The 23,174-nt window shown below is 35.7% G+C and overlaps 1 protein-coding gene across 2 annotated transcripts in view; it reads right to left on the bottom strand.

Annotated features, from left to right (window-relative positions):
• Positions 1 to 23,174, bottom strand: part of LOC144449962 (RNA-binding protein, mRNA-processing factor 2a-like) — a 287,300-nt gene that overhangs the window by 59,495 nt on the left and 204,631 nt on the right. For both annotated transcript variants that reach the window (XM_078140529.1, XM_078140528.1), the window contains 2 exons: positions 16,333 to 16,387; positions 16,012 to 16,120 (listed from right to left, as the gene is read on the bottom strand). In XM_078140529.1, coding sequence (XP_077996655.1) covers positions 16,012 to 16,120; positions 16,333 to 16,387 — 164 coding nt within the window. The remainder of the gene's footprint in view (positions 1 to 16,011; positions 16,121 to 16,332; positions 16,388 to 23,174) is intronic.

Consider the following 23,174-nt stretch of genomic DNA (forward strand, 5'->3'; position numbering starts at 1 on the left):
TGACAACTGATGGCTCTATTTACACTTCACTGACAACTGATGGTTCTATTTACACTTCACTGACAACTGATGGCTCTATTTACACTTCACTGACAACTGATGACTCTATTTACACTTCACTGACAACTGATGGCTCTATTTACACTTCACTGACAACTGATGGCTCTATTTACACTTCACTGACAACTGATGGCTCTATTTACACTTCACTGACAACTGATGGCTCTATTTACACTTCACTGACAACTGATGGCTCTATTTACACTTCACTGACAACTGATGGCTTTATTTACACTTCACTGACAACTGATGGCTTTATTTACACTTCACTGACAACTGATGGCTCTATTTACACTTCACTGACAACTGATGGCTCTATTTACACTTCACTGACAACTGATGGCTCTATTAACAGTTTATTGACAACTGATGGCTCTATTTACACTTCACTGACAACTGATGGCTCTATTTACACTTCACTGACAACTGATGGCTCTATTTACACTTCACTGACAACTGATGGCTCTATTAACAGTTTATTGACAACTAATGTCTCTATTTACAGTTTATTGACAACTAATGGCTCTATTTACACTTCACTGACAACTAATGGCTCTATTTACAGTTTATTGACAATTGATGGCTCTATTTACACTTCATTGACAACTGATGGCTCTATTTACAGTTTATTGACAACTGATGGCTCTATTTACACTTCACTGACAACTAATGTTTCTATTTACACTTCACTGACAACTGATGGCTCTATTTACACTTCACTGACAACTGATGGCTCTATTTACACTTCACTGACAACTGATGGCTCTATTTACAGTTTATTGACAACTGATGGCTCTATTTACACTTCACTGACAACTGATGGCTCTATTTACACTTCACTGACAACTGATGGCTCTATTTACACTTCACTGACAACTAATGGCTCTATTTACAGTTTATTGACAATTGATGGCTCTATTTACACTTCACTGACAACTGATGGCTCTATTTACACTTCACGGACAACTGATGGCTCTATTTACACTTCACTGACAACTGATGACTCTATTTACACTTCACTGACAACTAATGTTTCTATTTACACTTCACTGACAACTGATGGCTCTATTTACAGTTTATTGACAAATGATGTCTCTATTTACAGTTTATTGACAAATGATGTCTCTATTTACACTTCACTGACAACTGATTTCTCTATTTACAGTTTATTGACAATTAATGTCTGTATTTACACTTCACTGACAACTGATGGCTCTATCTACAGTTCACTGGCAACTGATGGCTCTATTTACACTTCACTGACAACTGATGGCTCTATTTACACTTCACTGACAACTGATGGCTCTATTTACACTTCACTGAGAACTGATGGCTCTATTTACACTTCACTGACAACTGATGGGTCTATTTACACTTCACTGACAACTGATGGCTCTATTTACACTTCACTGACAACTGATAGCTCTATTAACACTTCACTGGCAACTGATGGCTCTATTTACACTTCACTGACAACTAATGGCTCTATTTACACTTCACTGACAACTGATTTCTCTATTTACAGTTTATTGACAACTAATGGCTCTATTAACACTTCACTGACAACTGATGGCTCTATTTACACTTCACTGACAACTGATGGCTTTATTTACACTTCACTGACAACTGATGGCTCTATTTACAGTTTATTGACAACTGATGGCTCTATTTACACTTCACTGACAACTGATGGCTCTATTTACACTTCACTGACAACTGATGGCTCTATTTACACTTCACTGACAACTGATGGCTCTATTTACACTTCACTGACAACTAATGGCTCTATTTACAGTTTATTGACAACTGATGGCTCTATTTACAGTTTATTGATAACTGATGGCTCTATTTACACTTCACTGACAACTGATGGCTCTATTTACAGTTTATTGACAACTGATGGCTCTATTTACAGTTTATTGACAACTGATGGCTCTATTTACATTTCACTGACAACTGATGGCTCTATTTACACTTCACTGACAACTGATGGCTCTATTTACACTTCACTGACAACTGATGGCTCTATTAACAGTTTATTGACAACTGATGTCTCTATTTACAGTTTATTGACAACTGATGGCTCTATTTACACTTCACTGACAACTGATGGCTCTATTTACAGTTTATTGACAATTGATGGCTCTATTTACACTTCACTGACAACTGATAGCTCTATTAACAGTTTATTGACAACTGATGGCTCTATTTACACTTCACTGACAACTGATGGCTCTATTTACACTTCACTGACAACTGATGGCTCTATTTACACTTCACTGACAACTGATGGCTCTATTTACACTTCACTGACAACTGATGGCTCTATTTACACTTCACTGACAACTGATAGCTCTATTTACACTTCACTGACAACTGATGGCTCTATTTACACTTCACTGACAACTGATGGCTCTATTTACACTTCACTGACAACTGATGGCTCTATTTACACTTCACTGACAACTGATGGCTCTATTTACACTTCACTGACAACTGATGGCTCTATTTACACTTCACTGACAACTGATGGCTCTATTTACACTTCACTGACAACTGATGGCTCTATTTACACTTCACTGACAACTGATGGCTCTATTTACACTTCACTGACAACTGATGGCTCTATTTACACTTCACTGACAACTGATGGCTCTATTAACAGTTTATTGACAACTGATGTCTTTATTTACACTTCACTGACAACTGATGGCTCTATTTACACTTCACTGACAACTGATGGCTCTATTAACAGTTTATTGACAACTGATGGCTTTTTACACTTCACTGACAACTGATGGCTCTATTTACACTTCACTGACAACTGATGGCTCTATTTACATTTCACTGACATCTGATGGCTCTATTTACACTTCACTGACAACTGATGACTCTATTTACACTTCACTGACAACTGATGGCTCTATTTACACTTCACTGACAACTGATGGCTCTATTTACACTTCACTGACAACTGATGGCTCTATTTACACTTCACTGACAACTGATGGCTCTATTTACACTTCACTGACAACTGATGGCTCTATTTACACTTCACTGACAACTGATGGCTTTATTTACACTTCACTGACAACTGATGGCTTTATTTACACTTCACTGACAACTGATGGCTCTATTTACACTTCACTGACAACTGATGGCTCTATTTACAGTTCACTGACAACTGATGGCTCTATTAACAGTTTATTGACAACTGATGGCTCTATTTACACTTCACTGACAACTGATGGCTCTATTTACAGTTTATTGACAACTGATGGCTCTATTTACACTTCACTGACAACTGATGGCTCTATTTACACTTCACTGACAACTGATGGCTCTATTTACACTTCACTGACAACTGATGGCTCTATTTACACTTCACTGACAACTGATGGCTTTATTTACACTTCACTGACAACTGATGGCTCTATTTACACTTCACTGACGACTGATGGCTCTATTTACACTTCACTGACAACTGATGGCTCTATTTACACTTCACTGACAACTGATGGCTCTATTTACACTTCACTGACAACTGATGGCTCTATTTACACTTCACTGACAACTGATGGCTCTATTTACACTTCACTGACAATTGATGGCTCTATTTACACTTCACTGACATCTGATGGATCTATTTACACTTCACTGACAACTAATGTTTCTATTTACACTTCACTGACAACTGATGGCTCTATTTACACTTCACTGACAACTGATGGCTCTATTTACACTTCACTGACAACTGATGGCTCTATTTACAGTTTATTGACAACTGATGGCTCTATTTACACTTCACTGACAACTGATGGCTCTATTTACACTTCACTGACAACTGATGGCTCTATTTACACTTCACTGACAACTAATGGCTCTATTTACAGTTTATTGACAATTGATGGCTCTATTTACACTTCACTGACAACTGATGGCTCTATTTACAGTTTATTGACAACTGATGGCTCTATTTACACTTCACTGACAACTGATGGCTCTATTTACACTTCACTGACAACTGATGGCTCTATTTACACTTCACTGACAACTGATGGCTCTATTTACACTTCACTGACAACTAATGGCTCTATTTACAGTTTATTGACAACTGATGGCTCTATTTACAGTTTATTGACAACTGATGGCTCTATTTACACTTCACTGACAACTGATGGCTCTATTTACAGTTTATTGACAACTGATGGCTCTATTTACACTTCACTGACAACTGATGGCTCTATTTACACTTCACTGACAACTGATGGCTCTATTTACACTTCACTGACAACTGATGGCTCTATTAACAGTTTATTGACAACTAATGTCTCTATTTACAGTTTATTGACAACTAATGGCTCTATTTACACTTCACTGACAACTAATGGCTCTATTTACAGTTTATTGACAATTGATGGCTCTATTTACACTTCATTGACAACTGATGGCTCTATTTACAGTTTATTGACAACTGATGGCTCTATTTACACTTCACTGACAACTGATGGCTCTATTTACACTTCACTGACAACTGATGGCTCTATTTACACTTCACTGACAACTGATGGCTCTATTTACACTTCACTGACAACTAATGGCTCTATTTACAGTTTATTGACAACTGATGGCTCTATTTACAGTTTATTGACAATTGATGGCTCTATTTACACTTCACTGACAACTGATGGCTCTATTTACACTTCACTGACAACTGATGGCTCTATTTACACTTCACTGAGAACTGATGGCTCTATTTACACTTCACTGACAACTGATGGCTCTATTTACACTTCACGGACAACTGATGGCTCTATTTACACTTCACTGACAACTGATGACTCTATTTACACTTCACTGACAACTAATGTTTCTATTTACACTTCACTGACAACTGATGGCTCTATTTACAGTTTATTGACAAATGATGTCTCTATTTACAGTTTATTGACAAATGATGTCTCTATTTACACTTCACTGACAACTGATTTCTCTATTTACAGTTTATTGACAACTAATGTCTGTATTTACACTTCACTGACAACTGATGGCTCTATCTACAGTTCACTGGCAACTGATGGCTCTATTTACACTTCACTGACAACTGATGGCTCTATTTACACTTCACTGACAACTGATGGCTCTATTTACACTTCACTGAGAACTGATGGCTCTATTTACACTTCACTGACAACTGATGGGTCTATTTACACTTCACTGACAACTGATGGCTCTATTTACACTTCACTGACAACTGATAGCTCTATTAACACTTCACTGGCAACTGATGGCTCTATTTACACTTCACTGACAACTAATGGCTCTATTTACACTTCACTGACAACTGATTTCTCTATTTACAGTTTATTGACAACTAATGGCTCTATTAACACTTCACTGACAACTGATGGCTCTATTTACACTTCACTGACAACTGATGGCTTTATTTACACTTCACTGACAACTGATGGCTCTATTTACAGTTTATTGACAACTGATGGCTCTATTTACACTTCACTGACAACTGATGGCTCTATTTACACTTCACTGACAACTGATGGCTCTATTTACACTTCACTGACAACTGATGGCTCTATTTACACTTCACTGACAACTAATGGCTCTATTTACAGTTTATTGACAACTGATGGCTCTATTTACAGTTTATTGATAACTGATGGCTCTATTTACACTTCACTGACAACTGATGGCTCTATTTACAGTTTATTGACAACTGATGGCTCTATTTACACTTCACTGACAACTGATGGCTCTATTTACACTTCACTGACAACTGATGGCTCTATTTACACTTCACTGACAACTGATGGCTCTATTAACAGTTTATTGACAACTGATGTCTCTATTTACAGTTTATTGACAACTGATAGCTCTATTTACACTTCACTGACAACTGATGGCTCTATTTACACTTCACTGACAACTGATGGCTCTATTTACACTGCACTGACAACTGATAGCTCTATTAACAGTTTATTGACAACTGATGGCTCTATTTACACTTCACTGACAACTGATGGCTCTATTTACAGTTTATTGACAATTGATGGCTCTATTTACACTTCACTGACAACTGATACCTCTATTAACAGTTTATTGACAACTGATGGCTCTATTTACACTTCACTGACAACTGATGGCTCTATTTACACTTCACTGACAACTGATGGCTCTATTTACACTGCACTGACAACTGATAGCTCTATTAACAGTTTATTGACAACTGATGGCTCTATTTACACTTCACTGACAACTGATAGCTCTATTTACACTTCACTGACAACTGATGGCTCTATTTACACTTCACTGACAACTGATGGCTCTATTTACACTTCACTGACAACTGATGGCTATATTTACACTTCACTGACAACTGATAGCTCTATTTACACTTCACTGACAACTGATGGCTCTATTTACACTTCACTGACAACTGATGGCTCTATTTACACTTCACTGACAACTGATGGCTCTATTTACACTTCACTGACAACTGATGGCTCTATTTACACTTCACTGACAACTGATGGCTCTATTTACACTTCACTGACAACTGATGGCTCTATTTACACTTCACTGACAACTGATGGCTCTATTTACACTTCACTGACAACTGATGGCTCTATTTACACTTCACTGACAACTGATGGCTCTATTTACACTGCACTGACAACTGATAGCTCTATTAACAGTTTATTGACAACTGATGGCTCTATTTACACTTCACTGACAACTGATGGCTCTATTTACAGTTTATTGACAATTGATGGCTCTATTTACACTTCACTGACAACTGATGGCTCTATTTACACTTCACTGACAACTGATGGCTCTATTTACACTTCACTGACAACTGATGGCTCTATTTACACTGCACTGACAACTGATAGCTCTATTAACAGTTTATTGACAACTGATGGCTCTATTTACACTTCACTGACAACTGATGGCTCTATTTACAGTTTATTGACAATTGATGGCTCTATTTACACTTCACTGACAACTGATAGCTCTATTAACAGTTTATTGACAACTGATGGCTCTATTTACACTTCACTGACAACTGATGGCTCTATTTACAGTTTATTGACAACTGATGGCTCTATTTACACTGCACTGACAACTGATGGCTCTATTTACAGTTTATTGACAATTGATGGCTCTATTTATACTTCACTGACAACTGATGGCTCTATTTACACTTCACTGACAATTGATGGCTCTATTTACACTTCACTAACAACTGATGGCTCTATTTACACTTCACTGACAACTGATGGCTCTATTTACACTTCACTGACAACTGATGGCTCTATTAACAGTTTATTGACAACTGATGGCTCTATTTACACTTCACTGACAACTGATGGCTCTATTTACACTTCACTGACAACTGATGGCTCTATTTACACTTCACTGACAACTGATGGCTCTATTTACACTTCACTGACAACTGATGGCTCTATTTACACTTCACTGACAACTGATGGCTCTATTTACACTTCACTGACAACTGATGGCTCTATTTACACTTCACTGACAACTAATGGCTCTATTTACAGTTTATTGACAACTGATGGCTCTATTTACACTTCACTGACAACTGATGGCTCTATTTACACTTCACGGACAACTGATGGCTCTATTTACACTTCACTGACAACTGATGGCTCTATTTACAGTTTATTGACAAATGATGTCTCTATTTACAGTTTATTGACAAATGATGTCTCTATTTACACTTCACTGACAACTGATTTCTCTATTTACAGTTTATTGACAACTAATGTCTGTATTTACACTTCACTGACAACTGATGGCTCTATCTACAGTTCACTGACAACTGATGGCTCTATTTACACTTCACTGACAACTGATGGCTCTATTTACACTTCACTGACAACTGATGGCTCTATTTACACTTCACTGACATCTGATGGCTCTATTTACACTTCACTGACAACTGATGACTCTATTTACACTTCACTGACAACTGATGGCTCTATTTACACTTCACTGACAACTGATGGCTCTATTTACACTTCACTGACAACTGATGGCTCTATTTACACTTCACTGACAACTGATGGCTCTATTTACACTTCACTGACAACTGATGGCTCTATTTACACTTCACTGACAACTGATGGCTTTATTTACACTTCACTGACAACTGATGGCTTTATTTACACTTCACTGACAACTGATGGCTCTATTTACACTTCACTGACAACTGATGGCTCTATTTACAGTTCACTGACAACTGATGGCTCTATTAACAGTTTATTGACAACTGATGGCTCTATTTACACTTCACTGACAACTGATGGCTCTATTTACAGTTTATTGACAACTGATGGCTCTATTTACACTTCACTGACAACTGATGGCTCTATTTACACTTCACTGACAACTGATGGCTCTATTTACACTTCACTGACAACTGATGGCTCTATTTACACTTCACTGACAACTGATGGCTTTATTTACACTTCACTGACAACTGATGGCTCTATTTACACTTCACTGACGACTGATGGCTCTATTTACACTTCACTGACAACTGATGGCTCTATTTACACTTCACTGACAACTGATGGCTCTATTTACACTTCACTGACAACTGATGGCTCTATTTACACTTCACTGACAACTGATGGCTCTATTTACACTTCACTGACAACTGATGGCTCTATTTACACTTCACTGACAATTGATGGCTCTATTTACACTTCACTGACATCTGATGGATCTATTTACACTTCACTGACAACTAATGTTTCTATTTACACTTCACTGACAACTGATGGCTCTATTTACACTTCACTGACAACTGATGGCTCTATTTACACTTCACTGACAACTGATGGCTCTATTTACAGTTTATTGACAACTGATGGCTCTATTTACACTTCACTGACAACTGATGGCTCTATTTACACTTCACTGACAACTGATGGCTCTATTTACACTTCACTGACAACTAATGGCTCTATTTACAGTTTATTGACAATTGATGGCTCTATTTACACTTCACTGACAACTGATGGCTCTATTTACAGTTTATTGACAACTGATGGCTCTATTTACACTTCACTGACAACTGATGGCTCTATTTACACTTCACTGACAACTGATGGCTCTATTTACACTTCACTGACAACTGATGGCTCTATTTACACTTCACTGACAACTAATGGCTCTATTTACAGTTTATTGACAACTGATGGCTCTATTTACAGTTTATTGACAACTGATGGCTCTATTTACACTTCACTGACAACTGATGGCTCTATTTACAGTTTATTGACAACTGATGGCTCTATTTACACTTCACTGACAACTGATGGCTCTATTTACACTTCACTGACAACTGATGGCTCTATTTACACTTCACTGACAACTGATGGCTCTATTAACAGTTTATTGACAACTAATGTCTCTATTTACAGTTTATTGACAACTAATGGCTCTATTTACACTTCACTGACAACTAATGGCTCTATTTACAGTTTATTGACAATTGATGGCTCTATTTACACTTCATTGACAACTGATGGCTCTATTTACAGTTTATTGACAACTGATGGCTCTATTTACACTTCACTGACAACTGATGGCTCTATTTACACTTCACTGACAACTGATGGCTCTATTTACACTTCACTGACAACTGATGGCTCTATTTACACTTCACTGACAACTAATGGCTCTATTTACAGTTTATTGACAACTGATGGCTCTATTTACAGTTTATTGACAATTGATGGCTCTATTTACACTTCACTGACAACTGATGGCTCTATTTACACTTCACTGACAACTGATGGCTCTATTTACACTTCACTGAGAACTGATGGCTCTATTTACACTTCACTGACAACTGATGGCTCTATTTACACTTCACGGACAACTGATGGCTCTATTTACACTTCACTGACAACTGATGACTCTATTTACACTTCACTGACAACTAATGTTTCTATTTACACTTCACTGACAACTGATGGCTCTATTTACAGTTTATTGACAAATGATGTCTCTATTTACAGTTTATTGACAAATGATGTCTCTATTTACACTTCACTGACAACTGATTTCTCTATTTACAGTTTATTGACAACTAATGTCTGTATTTACACTTCACTGACAACTGATGGCTCTATCTACAGTTCACTGGCAACTGATGGCTCTATTTACACTTCACTGACAACTGATGGCTCTATTTACACTTCACTGACAACTGATGGCTCTATTTACACTTCACTGAGAACTGATGGCTCTATTTACACTTCACTGACAACTGATGGGTCTATTTACACTTCACTGACAACTGATGGCTCTATTTACACTTCACTGACAACTGATAGCTCTATTAACACTTCACTGGCAACTGATGGCTCTATTTACACTTCACTGACAACTAATGGCTCTATTTACACTTCACTGACAACTGATTTCTCTATTTACAGTTTATTGACAACTAATGGCTCTATTAACACTTCACTGACAACTGATGGCTCTATTTACACTTCACTGACAACTGATGGCTTTATTTACACTTCACTGACAACTGATGGCTCTATTTACAGTTTATTGACAACTGATGGCTCTATTTACACTTCACTGACAACTGATGGCTCTATTTACACTTCACTGACAACTGATGGCTCTATTTACACTTCACTGACAACTGATGGCTCTATTTACACTTCACTGACAACTAATGGCTCTATTTACAGTTTATTGACAACTGATGGCTCTATTTACAGTTTATTGATAACTGATGGCTCTATTTACACTTCACTGACAACTGATGGCTCTATTTACAGTTTATTGACAACTGATGGCTCTATTTACACTTCACTGACAACTGATGGCTCTATTTACACTTCACTGACAACTGATGGCTCTATTTACACTTCACTGACAACTGATGGCTCTATTAACAGTTTATTGACAACTGATGTCTCTATTTACAGTTTATTGACAACTGATAGCTCTATTTACACTTCACTGACAACTGATGGCTCTATTTACACTTCACTGACAACTGATGGCTCTATTTACACTGCACTGACAACTGATAGCTCTATTAACAGTTTATTGACAATTGATGGCTCTATTTACACTTCACTGACAACTGATACCTCTATTAACAGTTTATTGACAACTGATGGCTCTATTTACACTTCACTGACAACTGATGGCTCTATTTACACTTCACTGACAACTGATGGCTCTATTTACACTGCACTGACAACTGATAGCTCTATTAACAGTTTATTGACAACTGATGGCTCTATTTACACTTCACTGACAACTGATAGCTCTATTTACACTTCACTGACAACTGATGGCTCTATTTACACTTCACTGACAACTGATGGCTCTATTTACACTTCACTGACAACTGATGGCTATATTTACACTTCACTGACAACTGATAGCTCTATTTACACTTCACTGACAACTGATGGCTCTATTTACACTTCACTGACAACTGATGGCTCTATTTACACTTCACTGACAACTGATGGCTCTATTTACACTTCACTGACAACTGATGGCTCTATTTACACTTCACTGACAACTGATGGCTCTATTTACACTTCACTGACAACTGATGGCTCTATTTACACTTCACTGACAACTGATGGCTCTATTTACACTTCACTGACAACTGATGGCTCTATTTACACTGCACTGACAACTGATAGCTCTATTAACAGTTTATTGACAACTGATGGCTCTATTTACACTTCACTGACAACTGATGGCTCTATTTACAGTTTATTGACAATTGATGGCTCTATTTACACTTCACTGACAACTGATGGCTCTATTTACACTTCACTGACAACTGATGGCTCTATTTACACTTCACTGACAACTGATGGCTCTATTTACACTGCACTGACAACTGATAGCTCTATTAACAGTTTATTGACAACTGATGGCTCTATTTACACTTCACTGACAACTGATGGCTCTATTTACAGTTTATTGACAATTGATGGCTCTATTTACACTTCACTGACAACTGATAGCTCTATTAACAGTTTATTGACAACTGATGGCTCTATTTACACTTCACTGACAACTGATGGCTCTATTTACAGTTTATTGACAACTGATGGCTCTATTTACACTGCACTGACAACTGATGGCTCTATTTACAGTTTATTGACAATTGATGGCTCTATTTATACTTCACTGACAACTGATGGCTCTATTTACACTTCACTGACAATTGATGGCTCTATTTACACTTCACTAACAACTGATGGCTCTATTTACACTTCACTGACAACTGATGGCTCTATTTACACTTCACTGACAACTGATGGCTCTATTAACAGTTTATTGACAACTGATGGCTCTATTTACACTTCACTGACAACTGATGGCTCTATTTACACTTCACTGACAACTGATGGCTCTATTTACACTTCACTGACAACTGATGGCTCTATTTACACTTCACTGACAACTGATGGCTCTATTTACACTTCACTGACAACTGATGGCTCTATTTACACTTCACTGACAACTGATGGCTCTATTTACACTTCACTGACAACTAATGGCTCTATTTACAGTTTATTGACAACTGATGGCTCTATTTACACTTCACTGACAACTGATGGCTCTATTTACACTTCACGGACAACTGATGGCTCTATTTACACTTCACTGACAACTGATGGCTCTATTTACAGTTTATTGACAAATGATGTCTCTATTTACAGTTTATTGACAAATGATGTCTCTATTTACACTTCACTGACAACTGATTTCTCTATTTACAGTTTATTGACAACTAATGTCTGTATTTACACTTCACTGACAACTGATGGCTCTATCTACAGTTCACTGACAACTGATGGCTCTATTTACACTTCACTGACAACTGATGGCTCTATTTACACTTCACTGACAACTGATGGCTCTATTTACACTTCACTGAGAACTGATGGCTCTATTTACACTTCACTGACAACTGATGGCTCTATTTACACTTCACTGACAATTGATGGCTCTATTTACACTTCACTGACAACTGATAGCTCTATTAACACTTCACTGGCAACTGATGGCTCTATTTACACTTCACTGACAACTGATGGCTCTATTTACACTTCACTGACAACTGATGGCTTTATTTACACTTCACTGACAACTGATGGCTCTATTTACACTTCACTGACAACTGATGGCTCTATTTACACTTCACTGAGAACTGATGGCTCTATTTACACTTCACTGACAACTGATGGCTCTATTTACACTTCACTGACAACTGATGGCTCTATTTACACTTCACTGACAACTGACGACTCTATTTACACTTCACTGACAACTGATGACTCTATTTACACTTCACTGACAACTGATGGCTCTATTTACACTTCACTGACAACTGATGGCTCTATTTACACTTCACTGACAACTGATGGCTCTATTTACACTTCACTGACAACTGATAGCTCTATTAACACTTCACTGGCAACTGATGGCTCTATTTACACTTCACTGACAACTGATGGCTCTATTTACACTTCACCGACAACTGATGGCTCTATTTACACTTCACTGGCAACTAATGGCTCTATTTACACTTCACTGACAACTGATGGCTCTATTTACACTTCACTGACAACTGATGGCTCTATTTACACTTTACTGACAACTGATGGCTCTATTTACACTTCACTGACAACTGATGGCTCTATTTACACTTCACTGACAACTGATGGCTCTATTTACACTGCACTGACAACTGATGGCTTTATTTACACTTCACTGACAACTGATGGCTCTATTTACACTTCACTGACAACTGATGGCTCTATTTACACTGCACTGACAACTGATGACTCTATTTACACTTTACTGACAACTGATGGCTCTATTTACACTTCACTGACAACTGATGGCTCTATTTACACTTCACTGACAACTGATGGCTCTATTTACACTTCACTGACAACTGATGGCTCTATTTACACTTCACTGACAACTGATAGCTCTATTAACACTTCACTGGCAACTGATGGCTCTATTTACACTTCACTGACAACTGATAGCTCTATTTACACTTCACTGACAACTGATGGCTCTATTTACACTTCACTGACAACTGATGGCTCTATTTACACTTCACTGACAACTGATGGCTCTATTTACACTGCACTGACAACTGATAGCTCTATTAACAGTTTATTGACAATGGTAGGGATACTTAGGGTAACCCTATGTTTATTCTGTTCCTCCTAACCCGACTAACTCAAATGTTAACCCTACGAACTCAAATGTTAACCCTACCAACTCAAATGTTAACACGACCAACTCAAATGTTAACCCGACCAACTCAAATGTTCATCCAACCACCCCAAATGTTAACCCTACCAACCCAAATTTTCACCCGACCAACCCCAAATGTTCAGCTCTGACATCAAAATTAAAACAATATATATTTTTTATTTTCGCCCACCCTTAATAATTTGCAAAACAGCACCCTCTCTAAGAATATGAATGAATATGAATATGAATATCTGGGCTGTTAACATCATCTACTGCTGTGGTGGTGACAACTACACTTGTTCACAAACAGAGCATTCTTTTATGATGCAAGTTAGCTGAGAACATGCCAATTATGTTGGGAAACTGGGAAAGGGCTTGTTACCAGGAGTCCACTATAAGGAAGATAGAAAGGAAGAAGAGGAAATGCAGAGAAACCTGAAAATGATAAATTTTTAGCTTTTTACTTTGCGACATAGTTGCCATGAAAAAGTAATGAGAAACATAAAAAAAATGGGGTCATCCTTATACATTCCAGACAACTGCATGATGTTATTTACACTTCACTGACAATTGGTGGTGCTATTTTTACCCTTCAATGACAATTTGTTGTGCTATTTTTATACTTTGCTGATTGTATTGGTGGTGGTATTTCTTAACTTCACTGACAATTGGTGGTACAATTTACACCTCACTGACATATTTGCATACATCTGTTCATTTTTAATTCAAGTGACTATTAAACAAAGCTTCTCTACACATCACTATGAATATTCCCACCAAAGTTTAGACCAATCTGCCTAGTACTTTTTAGAGTGATTTTTACCCAAATCACACACCTATGGAATGATCATTTTCATTTGAACAATTTTTCTTCTAAAGATTCCAAATAACATTGGCAAAAACACACACAGACAGACAGACAATACTTCACCATGCCTATAGTACTACTGAACCTCAGTTTAGTTGTGCTAACAAACTAAACATTTTGATTCTTCGTTTAAATAATTTCACAAGTTTCCATTTTTGTCCTCTATTTTTATCAATAAATACTTTCACTGTTTGAAATATTTGACCTCTCTATTTTCACTGGCACAGGGATGAAGGAAATTATAATTAGCCTTCACTCCCTACCAGTGATATAGTTTGACCAAGGTGTGACAGTGAATACAGGTGATTGGTATATCTGTGCACTTGTCCCAAGGGGTGTGCAGCTCTAAAATGAGGTGCTCCCATGTGTGCAGCATGAATGTCCAGTTGATTACAGGGCCCTGGACTAGTCTACTATTTGTCATAAATCCACTCTGTAGTATTGTGCTCCCAAAGTGCCTATGTGCAGTTGTATGCACTCTGTCTCCATGGCAACCAAACGTGTCTGCATGGCAACATATAGTCTTCCTCAACCAAATTTTATTGTATCAATAACATGATGCTTGTCTCAGAAAAAAGGTTTCATATTTTGAATGTGGTTGCCATGACAACATATTTCATGCAACAGAAACAAAAGAAAACTCAAAAGAGTATAATTTTTTCCCCATATATCCTAGTGAGTGAAGCAGGGCCCTGGGTGCGACACTTATCGCATTTCAAACGCAGTGCACTACTGGGTTCAATTGACAGACATACCACCACATACGTTATCTTGGGGACGTCTCCTTGTACCTGTGTGTGTAACGCTGGGTGAGTAAATGCCGGGTGATGAATTGCTGGCCCCAAATCTGCATACGCTGCTAACCTATCAATAGTAAAAATACAAAGAGACAATGTAAAGAGCACCCTCTATTGACAGTAAAAATCGCACAATGCACAGTGCCCTCTGTCATGAACTGTATGGGTATATTACAGTTAAAATCCTCGAGCCTGTTGCACTCTGAGTAAAAATGATTACAAAATAGACCATAGAGGGCAGACATTATCACCTACTATAGTAAATATGACATTACTTACGGATGATGTACCCATGCCTCAGGAGTACCAGGGAAAAAAGTGGCACCTAATTCATCTGTAAGGCAAACATACAATGTCAACAGTTACCAAATAGTGAATATATCATCTATCAACAGTTACCAAATAGTGACTATATCATCTATCAACAGTTACCATATAGTGACTATATCATCTATCAACAGTTACCAAATAGTGAATATATCATCTATCAACAGTTACCATATAGTGACTATATCATCTATCAACAGTTACCATATAGTGAATATATCATCTATCAACAGTTACCATATAGTGAATATATCATCTATCAACAGTTACCATATAGTGAATATATCATCTATCAACAGTTACCATATAGTGAATATATCATCTATCAACAGTTACCATATAGTGAATATATCATCTATCAACAGTTACCATATAGTGAATATATCATCTATCAACAGTTACCATATAGTGAATATATCATCTATCAACAGTTACCATATAGTGACTATATCATCTATCAACAGTTACCATATAGTGACTATATCATCTATGAACAGTTACCAAATAGTGAATATATCATCTATCAACAGTTACCAAATAGTGAATATATCATCTATCAACAGTTACCAAATAGTGAATATATCATCTATCAACAGTTACCAAATAGTGACTATATCATCTATCAACAGTTACCAAATAGTGAATATATCATCTATCAACAGTTACCAAATAGTGACTATATCATCTATCAACAGTTACCAAATAGTGAATATATCATCTATCAACAGTTACCATATAGTGAATATATCATCTATCAACAGTTACCATATAGTGAATATATCATCTATCAACAGTTACCATATAGTGAATATATCATCTATCAACAGTTACCATATAGTGAATATATCATCTATCAACAGTTATCAAATAGTGAATATATCATCTATCAACAGTTACCAAATAGTGAATATATCATCTATCAACAGTTATCAAATAGTGAATATATCATCTATTCACAGTTACCATATAGTGAATATATCATCTATCAACAGTTACCAAATAGTGAATATATCATCTATCAACAGTTACCAAATAGTGAATATATCATCTATCAACAGTTACCAAATAGTGAATATATCATCTATCAACAGTTACCAAATAGTGAATATATCATCTATCAACAGTTACCAAATAGTGAATATATCATCTATCAACAGTTACCAAATAGTGACTATATCATCTATCAACAGTTACCATATAGTGAATATATCATCTATCAACAGTTATCAAATAGTGAATATATCATCTATGAACAGTTACCAAATAGTGAATATATCATCTATCAACAGTTACCATATAGTGAATATATCATCTATCAACAGTTATCAAATAGTGAATATATCATCTATCAACAGTTACCAAATAGTGAATATATCATCTATCAACAGTTACCAAATAGTGAATATATCATCTATCAACAGTTACCAAATAGTGACTATATCATCTATCAACAGTTACCATATAGTGAATATATCATCTATCAACAGTTACCAAATAGTGAATATATCATCTATCAACAGTTACCAAATAGTGACTATATCATCTATCAACAGTTACCAAATAGTGAATATATCATCTATCAACAGTTACCAAATAGTGAATATATCATCTATCAACAGTTACCATATAGTGAATATATCATCTATCAACAGTTACCAAATAGTGAATATATCATCTATCAACAGTTACCAAATAGTGACTATATCATCTATCAACAGTTACCATATAGTGAATATATCATCTATCAACAGTTACCAAATAGTGAATATATCATCTATCAACAGTTACCAAATAGTGACTATATCATCTATCAACAGTTACCATATAGTGAATATATCATCTATCAACAGTTACCATATAGTGAATATATCATCTATCAACAGTTACCATATAGTGACTATATCATCTATCAACAGTTACCAAATAGTGAATATATCATCTATCAACAGTTACCAAATAGTGAATATATCATCTATCAACAGTTACCAAATAGTGAATATATCATCTATTCACAGTTACCAAATAGTGAATATATCATCTATCAACAGTTACCAAATAGTGACTATATCATCTATCAACAGTTACCAAATAGTGAATATATCATCTATCAACAGTTACCAAATAGTGAATATATCATCTATCAACAGTTACCAAATAGTGACTATATCATCTATCAACAGTTACCAAATAGTGACTATATCATCTATCAACAGTTACCAAATAGTGACTATATCATCTATCAACAGTTACCAAATAGTGACTATATCATCTATCAACAGTTACCAAATAGTGAATATATCATCTATCAACAGTTACCAAATAGTGAATATATCATCTATCAACAGTTACCAAATAGTGAATATATCATCTATTCACAGTTACCAAATAGTGAATATATCATCTATCAACAGTTACCAAATAGTGACTATATCATCTATCAACAGTTACCAAATAGTGAATATATCATCTATCAACAGTTACCAAATGGTGACTATATCATCTATCAACAGTTACCAAATAGTGACTATATCATCTATCAACAGTTACCAAATAGTGACTATATCATCTATCAACAGTTACCAAATAGTGACTATATCATCTATCAACAGTTACCAAATAGTGACTATATCATCTATCAACAGTTACCAAATAGTGAATATATCATCTATCAACAGTTACCAAATAGTGAATATATCATCTATCAACAGTTACCAAATAGTGAATATATCATCTATTCACAGTTACCAAATAGTGAATATATCATCTATCAACAGTTACCAAATAGTGACTATATCATCTATCAACAGTTACCAAATAGTGAATATATCATCTATCAACAGTTACCAAATAGTGAATATATCATCTATCAACAGTTACCAAATAGTGAATATATCATCTATCAACAGTTACCAAATAGTGACTATATCATCTATCAACAGTTACCAAATAGTGAATATATCATCTATCAACAGTTATCATATAGTGACTATATCATCTATGAACAGTTACCAAATAGTGAATATATCATCTATCAACAGTTACCAAATAGTGACTATATCATCTATCAACAGTTACCAAATAGTGAATATATCATCTATCAACAGTTACCATATAGTGACTATATCATCTATGAACAGTTACCAAATAGTGAATATATCATCTATCAACAGTTACCAAATAGTGAATATATCATCTATCAACAGTTACCAAATAGTGACTATATCATCTATCAACAGTTACCAAATAGTGAATATATCATCTATCAACAGTTACCAAATAGTGACTATATCATCTATGAACAGTTACCAAATAGTGAATATATCATCTATCAACAGTTACCAAATAGTGACTATATCATCTATCAACAGTTACCAAATAGTGAATATATCATCTATCAACAGTTACCAAATAGTGACTATATCATCTATGAACAGTTACCAAATAGTGAATATATCATCTATCAACAGTTACCAAATAGTGACTATATCATCTATGAACAGTTACCAAATAGTGAATATATCATCTATCAACAGTTACCAAATATTGACTATATCATCTATCAACAGTTATCAAATATTGACTATATCATCTATCAACAGTTACCAAATAGTGACTATATCATCTATCAACTTCAACAACTATTTCAATAAATGAGGAGGTAGATTAAGTTGATTAACAATAATAATAATAAAGGAGACTTTTAGAGTGCATAATCTCTTCAAGCAGCATTAAGCTAGAAGCAGTGTGGAGAGAAGATTAGTGTATGGTAAGAGGAAAATTGGATTTACAGACACTGGATACTAGACAATTGAAGAAGGCTGTGACTTCTGTTTAAAGGGATAGATGTTGAGAGAACAGTGGAAGGATGTAAGAGAGTTGGCATGACAGAGACTGAAAGCATGATTGTTCCATGATGTATGGTCAATGTACAAACTGTTTTTTTTTTAAATGCCTATAAGGATTGTGAATTTATAAGAACCTGTTTTAATCATAGTGTCTAAGATTTAATTCAGCTGTGCTAAAAACAGGCCTAGGTTGCCAAGCAACCTTTAACAGATGTTAACCTTTACGCCATTGACATTGATATGTGAAGTAGGCCCATAAAACATTTAATGATTTCATTGCATCAATAAAACAAGAAAATTTCATTTCCCGGCTGAAGTCAAAGCATTTTGTAATAAAAAAATCATTTTCAAACATAAAATGCACATTCCTGATGCGATCATTTTCATTTGAACAACTAGACACCCAAGGTAATGGACCCACCAAATATCATGGCAGTCAGTTCAGCGGTTTTTGACTTTAAGTTGTTCACCAAACACACACACACAGACACACACACACACACACACACACACACATATCCACACAGGTACACAGACAGACAGACAGACAGACAGACAGACAGACAGACGCTGGGTGATCCCTATAGCACTACTAAACCTCAGTTCAGTTGTGCTAAAAAGACAAATATCACCATGGTAACTGCAAAAAAGACCATGGTAATAGCAAATATTGTTATGGCAACTGCAAATATCACCATGGTAATGGCAAATTTTGTCACAGTAACAGCAAATATTACCATGGTATTCAAAAAACACAGGTTTTCAGAAATTATGATTTGTACTTTTTTATCTAATTTTTGTTAACAACTACACACTGTCTACACCACTCAATTTACACAATACAATGACATGTATACACACAACAAATAAATGCCATGAAGCAAGAAAACAAAGACATCTTCAAAGAATGATTAAGAAATGACTTTGCCAGGAGTCAGGGTTTACAGACACCATTATCAAAATACACTTAAGACTTGACACAGTACATCATCACTCATTATCCTAGTTGATTTTGACATGATACCAACAAATCACTTTTTAAAGTGATTTGTCTAAAATTTGATTTAAAAAATTTCATAAAAGTGGTCATTTTGAATGTAATTTTGATATACCTGTTTATAAAGATGGATACTTTCTTGTTCTTTTAGTCAAAACTGAACAAATAATGTGTTAACAATTTATACATTGTATTGGTAGGTAACTGTTTCATTGTATTACTCGTCACATTCCTATCTGATAACTACACAAATAGGGTATACATGTACAAATGTAGCTGTCATCATTCCATTTCTACTTGTACACAAAATGTTTATTTTTGCATTCATCAATAAGACAAAATTTTCAAAGAATTTTAGACAAAATGAACTTGAAATAAATAAAAGTGTTACAAGTGTTGTTCGCAGGATACACTGATTACTACATGAGCTTGGAAATAATTTGATGTGAAAATATATTCCCTGGATAAAAATGTGTGAATTGACTTCTGGCTAAATGCTCTAAGTATGACACTGATTACTACATGAGCTTGGAAATAATTTGATGTGAAAATATATTCCCTGGATAAAAATGTGTGAATTGACTTCTGGCTAAATGCTCTAAGTATGACTCTTTAACATCAACAAAAGAATGGAGTCTGCTGTGTATCATATAGTATGTCACTCTTCAATCCCACACATAGTGCCCAACTTGTACGTTTTATGTTATACTAGTATGTCACTCCAAGAAAAACCCTTCAATCCCACACATAGTGCCCAACTTGTACATTTTATGGCAAGTTATTGTGCAAATCTGAATGGTGTCTCAAAATACAAAACTTCATAATTTATTGACAATTTGCTATTTGACCTTGAATATAGAGATGAAAGGCAAAGGTCAAAATACAAAAAGAAAGCTGACCTTTGGGATACTTACATTTAAATAGAGTCTGTGTTTATTCAACTTCTTTAGTTAACACAGAAAGAAATATTTTGGTGATTTCACCTTGAAAATGTTTGTCAAGGTCAATGTTTCATTAGAAATAAAAAGTGAAGGGAGACATTTGAATGGTGTCTATATGTATCAAACTGTTGGCGACAACAGGCAAAGTGTACTTGTTTATCACAAACATGGTCACCATTTCACTATTCAGGTCAAGGTCATGAAACTTAATGATGTACATATGCCTTACATATTAAAAACCAAGACATGATTGTAAACGCATGCCATATAAAGGTTTCTCAGAAAAATTATGCACCAATGGCATTGTATATTTGCCTGTTGCTATGGGCATGGTCCTGTTGCTAGTTCTTAGCATGTAACACACTATAATCCCTAAATTCACCCCTTAGCATGTAACACACTACAATCCCTAAATTGACCCCTTAGAATGTAACACACTACAATCCCTAAATTGACCCCTTAGCATGTAACACACTATAATCACTAAATTGACCACTTAGCATGTAACACACTATAATCACTAAATTGACCCCTTAGCATGTAACACACTATAATCACTAAATTGACCCCTTCGCATGTAACACACTACCGATATAATCACTAAATTGACCCCTTAGCATGTCACACACTATAATCACTAAATTGACCCCTTAGTATGTAACACACTACAATCCCTAAATTGACCACTCAGCATGTAACACACTACAATCCCTAAATTGACCCCTCAGCATGTAACACACTATAATCCCTAAATTGACCCCTTAGCATGTAACACACTACAATCACTAAATTGACCCCTTAGCAGGTAACACACTACAATCCCTAAATGACTCCATTAGCATGTAACACACTAAAATCCCTAAATTGACCCCTTAGCATGTAACACACTACAATCCCTAAATTGACCCCTTAGCATGTAACACACTACAATCCCTAAATTGACCCCTTAGCATGTAACACACTACAATCCCTAAATTGACACCTTTAGCATGTAACACACTACAATCCCTT

Source organism: Glandiceps talaboti, chromosome 19 (genome assembly GCF_964340395.1).
Source record: "Glandiceps talaboti chromosome 19, keGlaTala1.1, whole genome shotgun sequence".
Classification (NCBI taxonomy): Eukaryota; Metazoa; Hemichordata; class Enteropneusta; family Spengelidae; genus Glandiceps; species Glandiceps talaboti.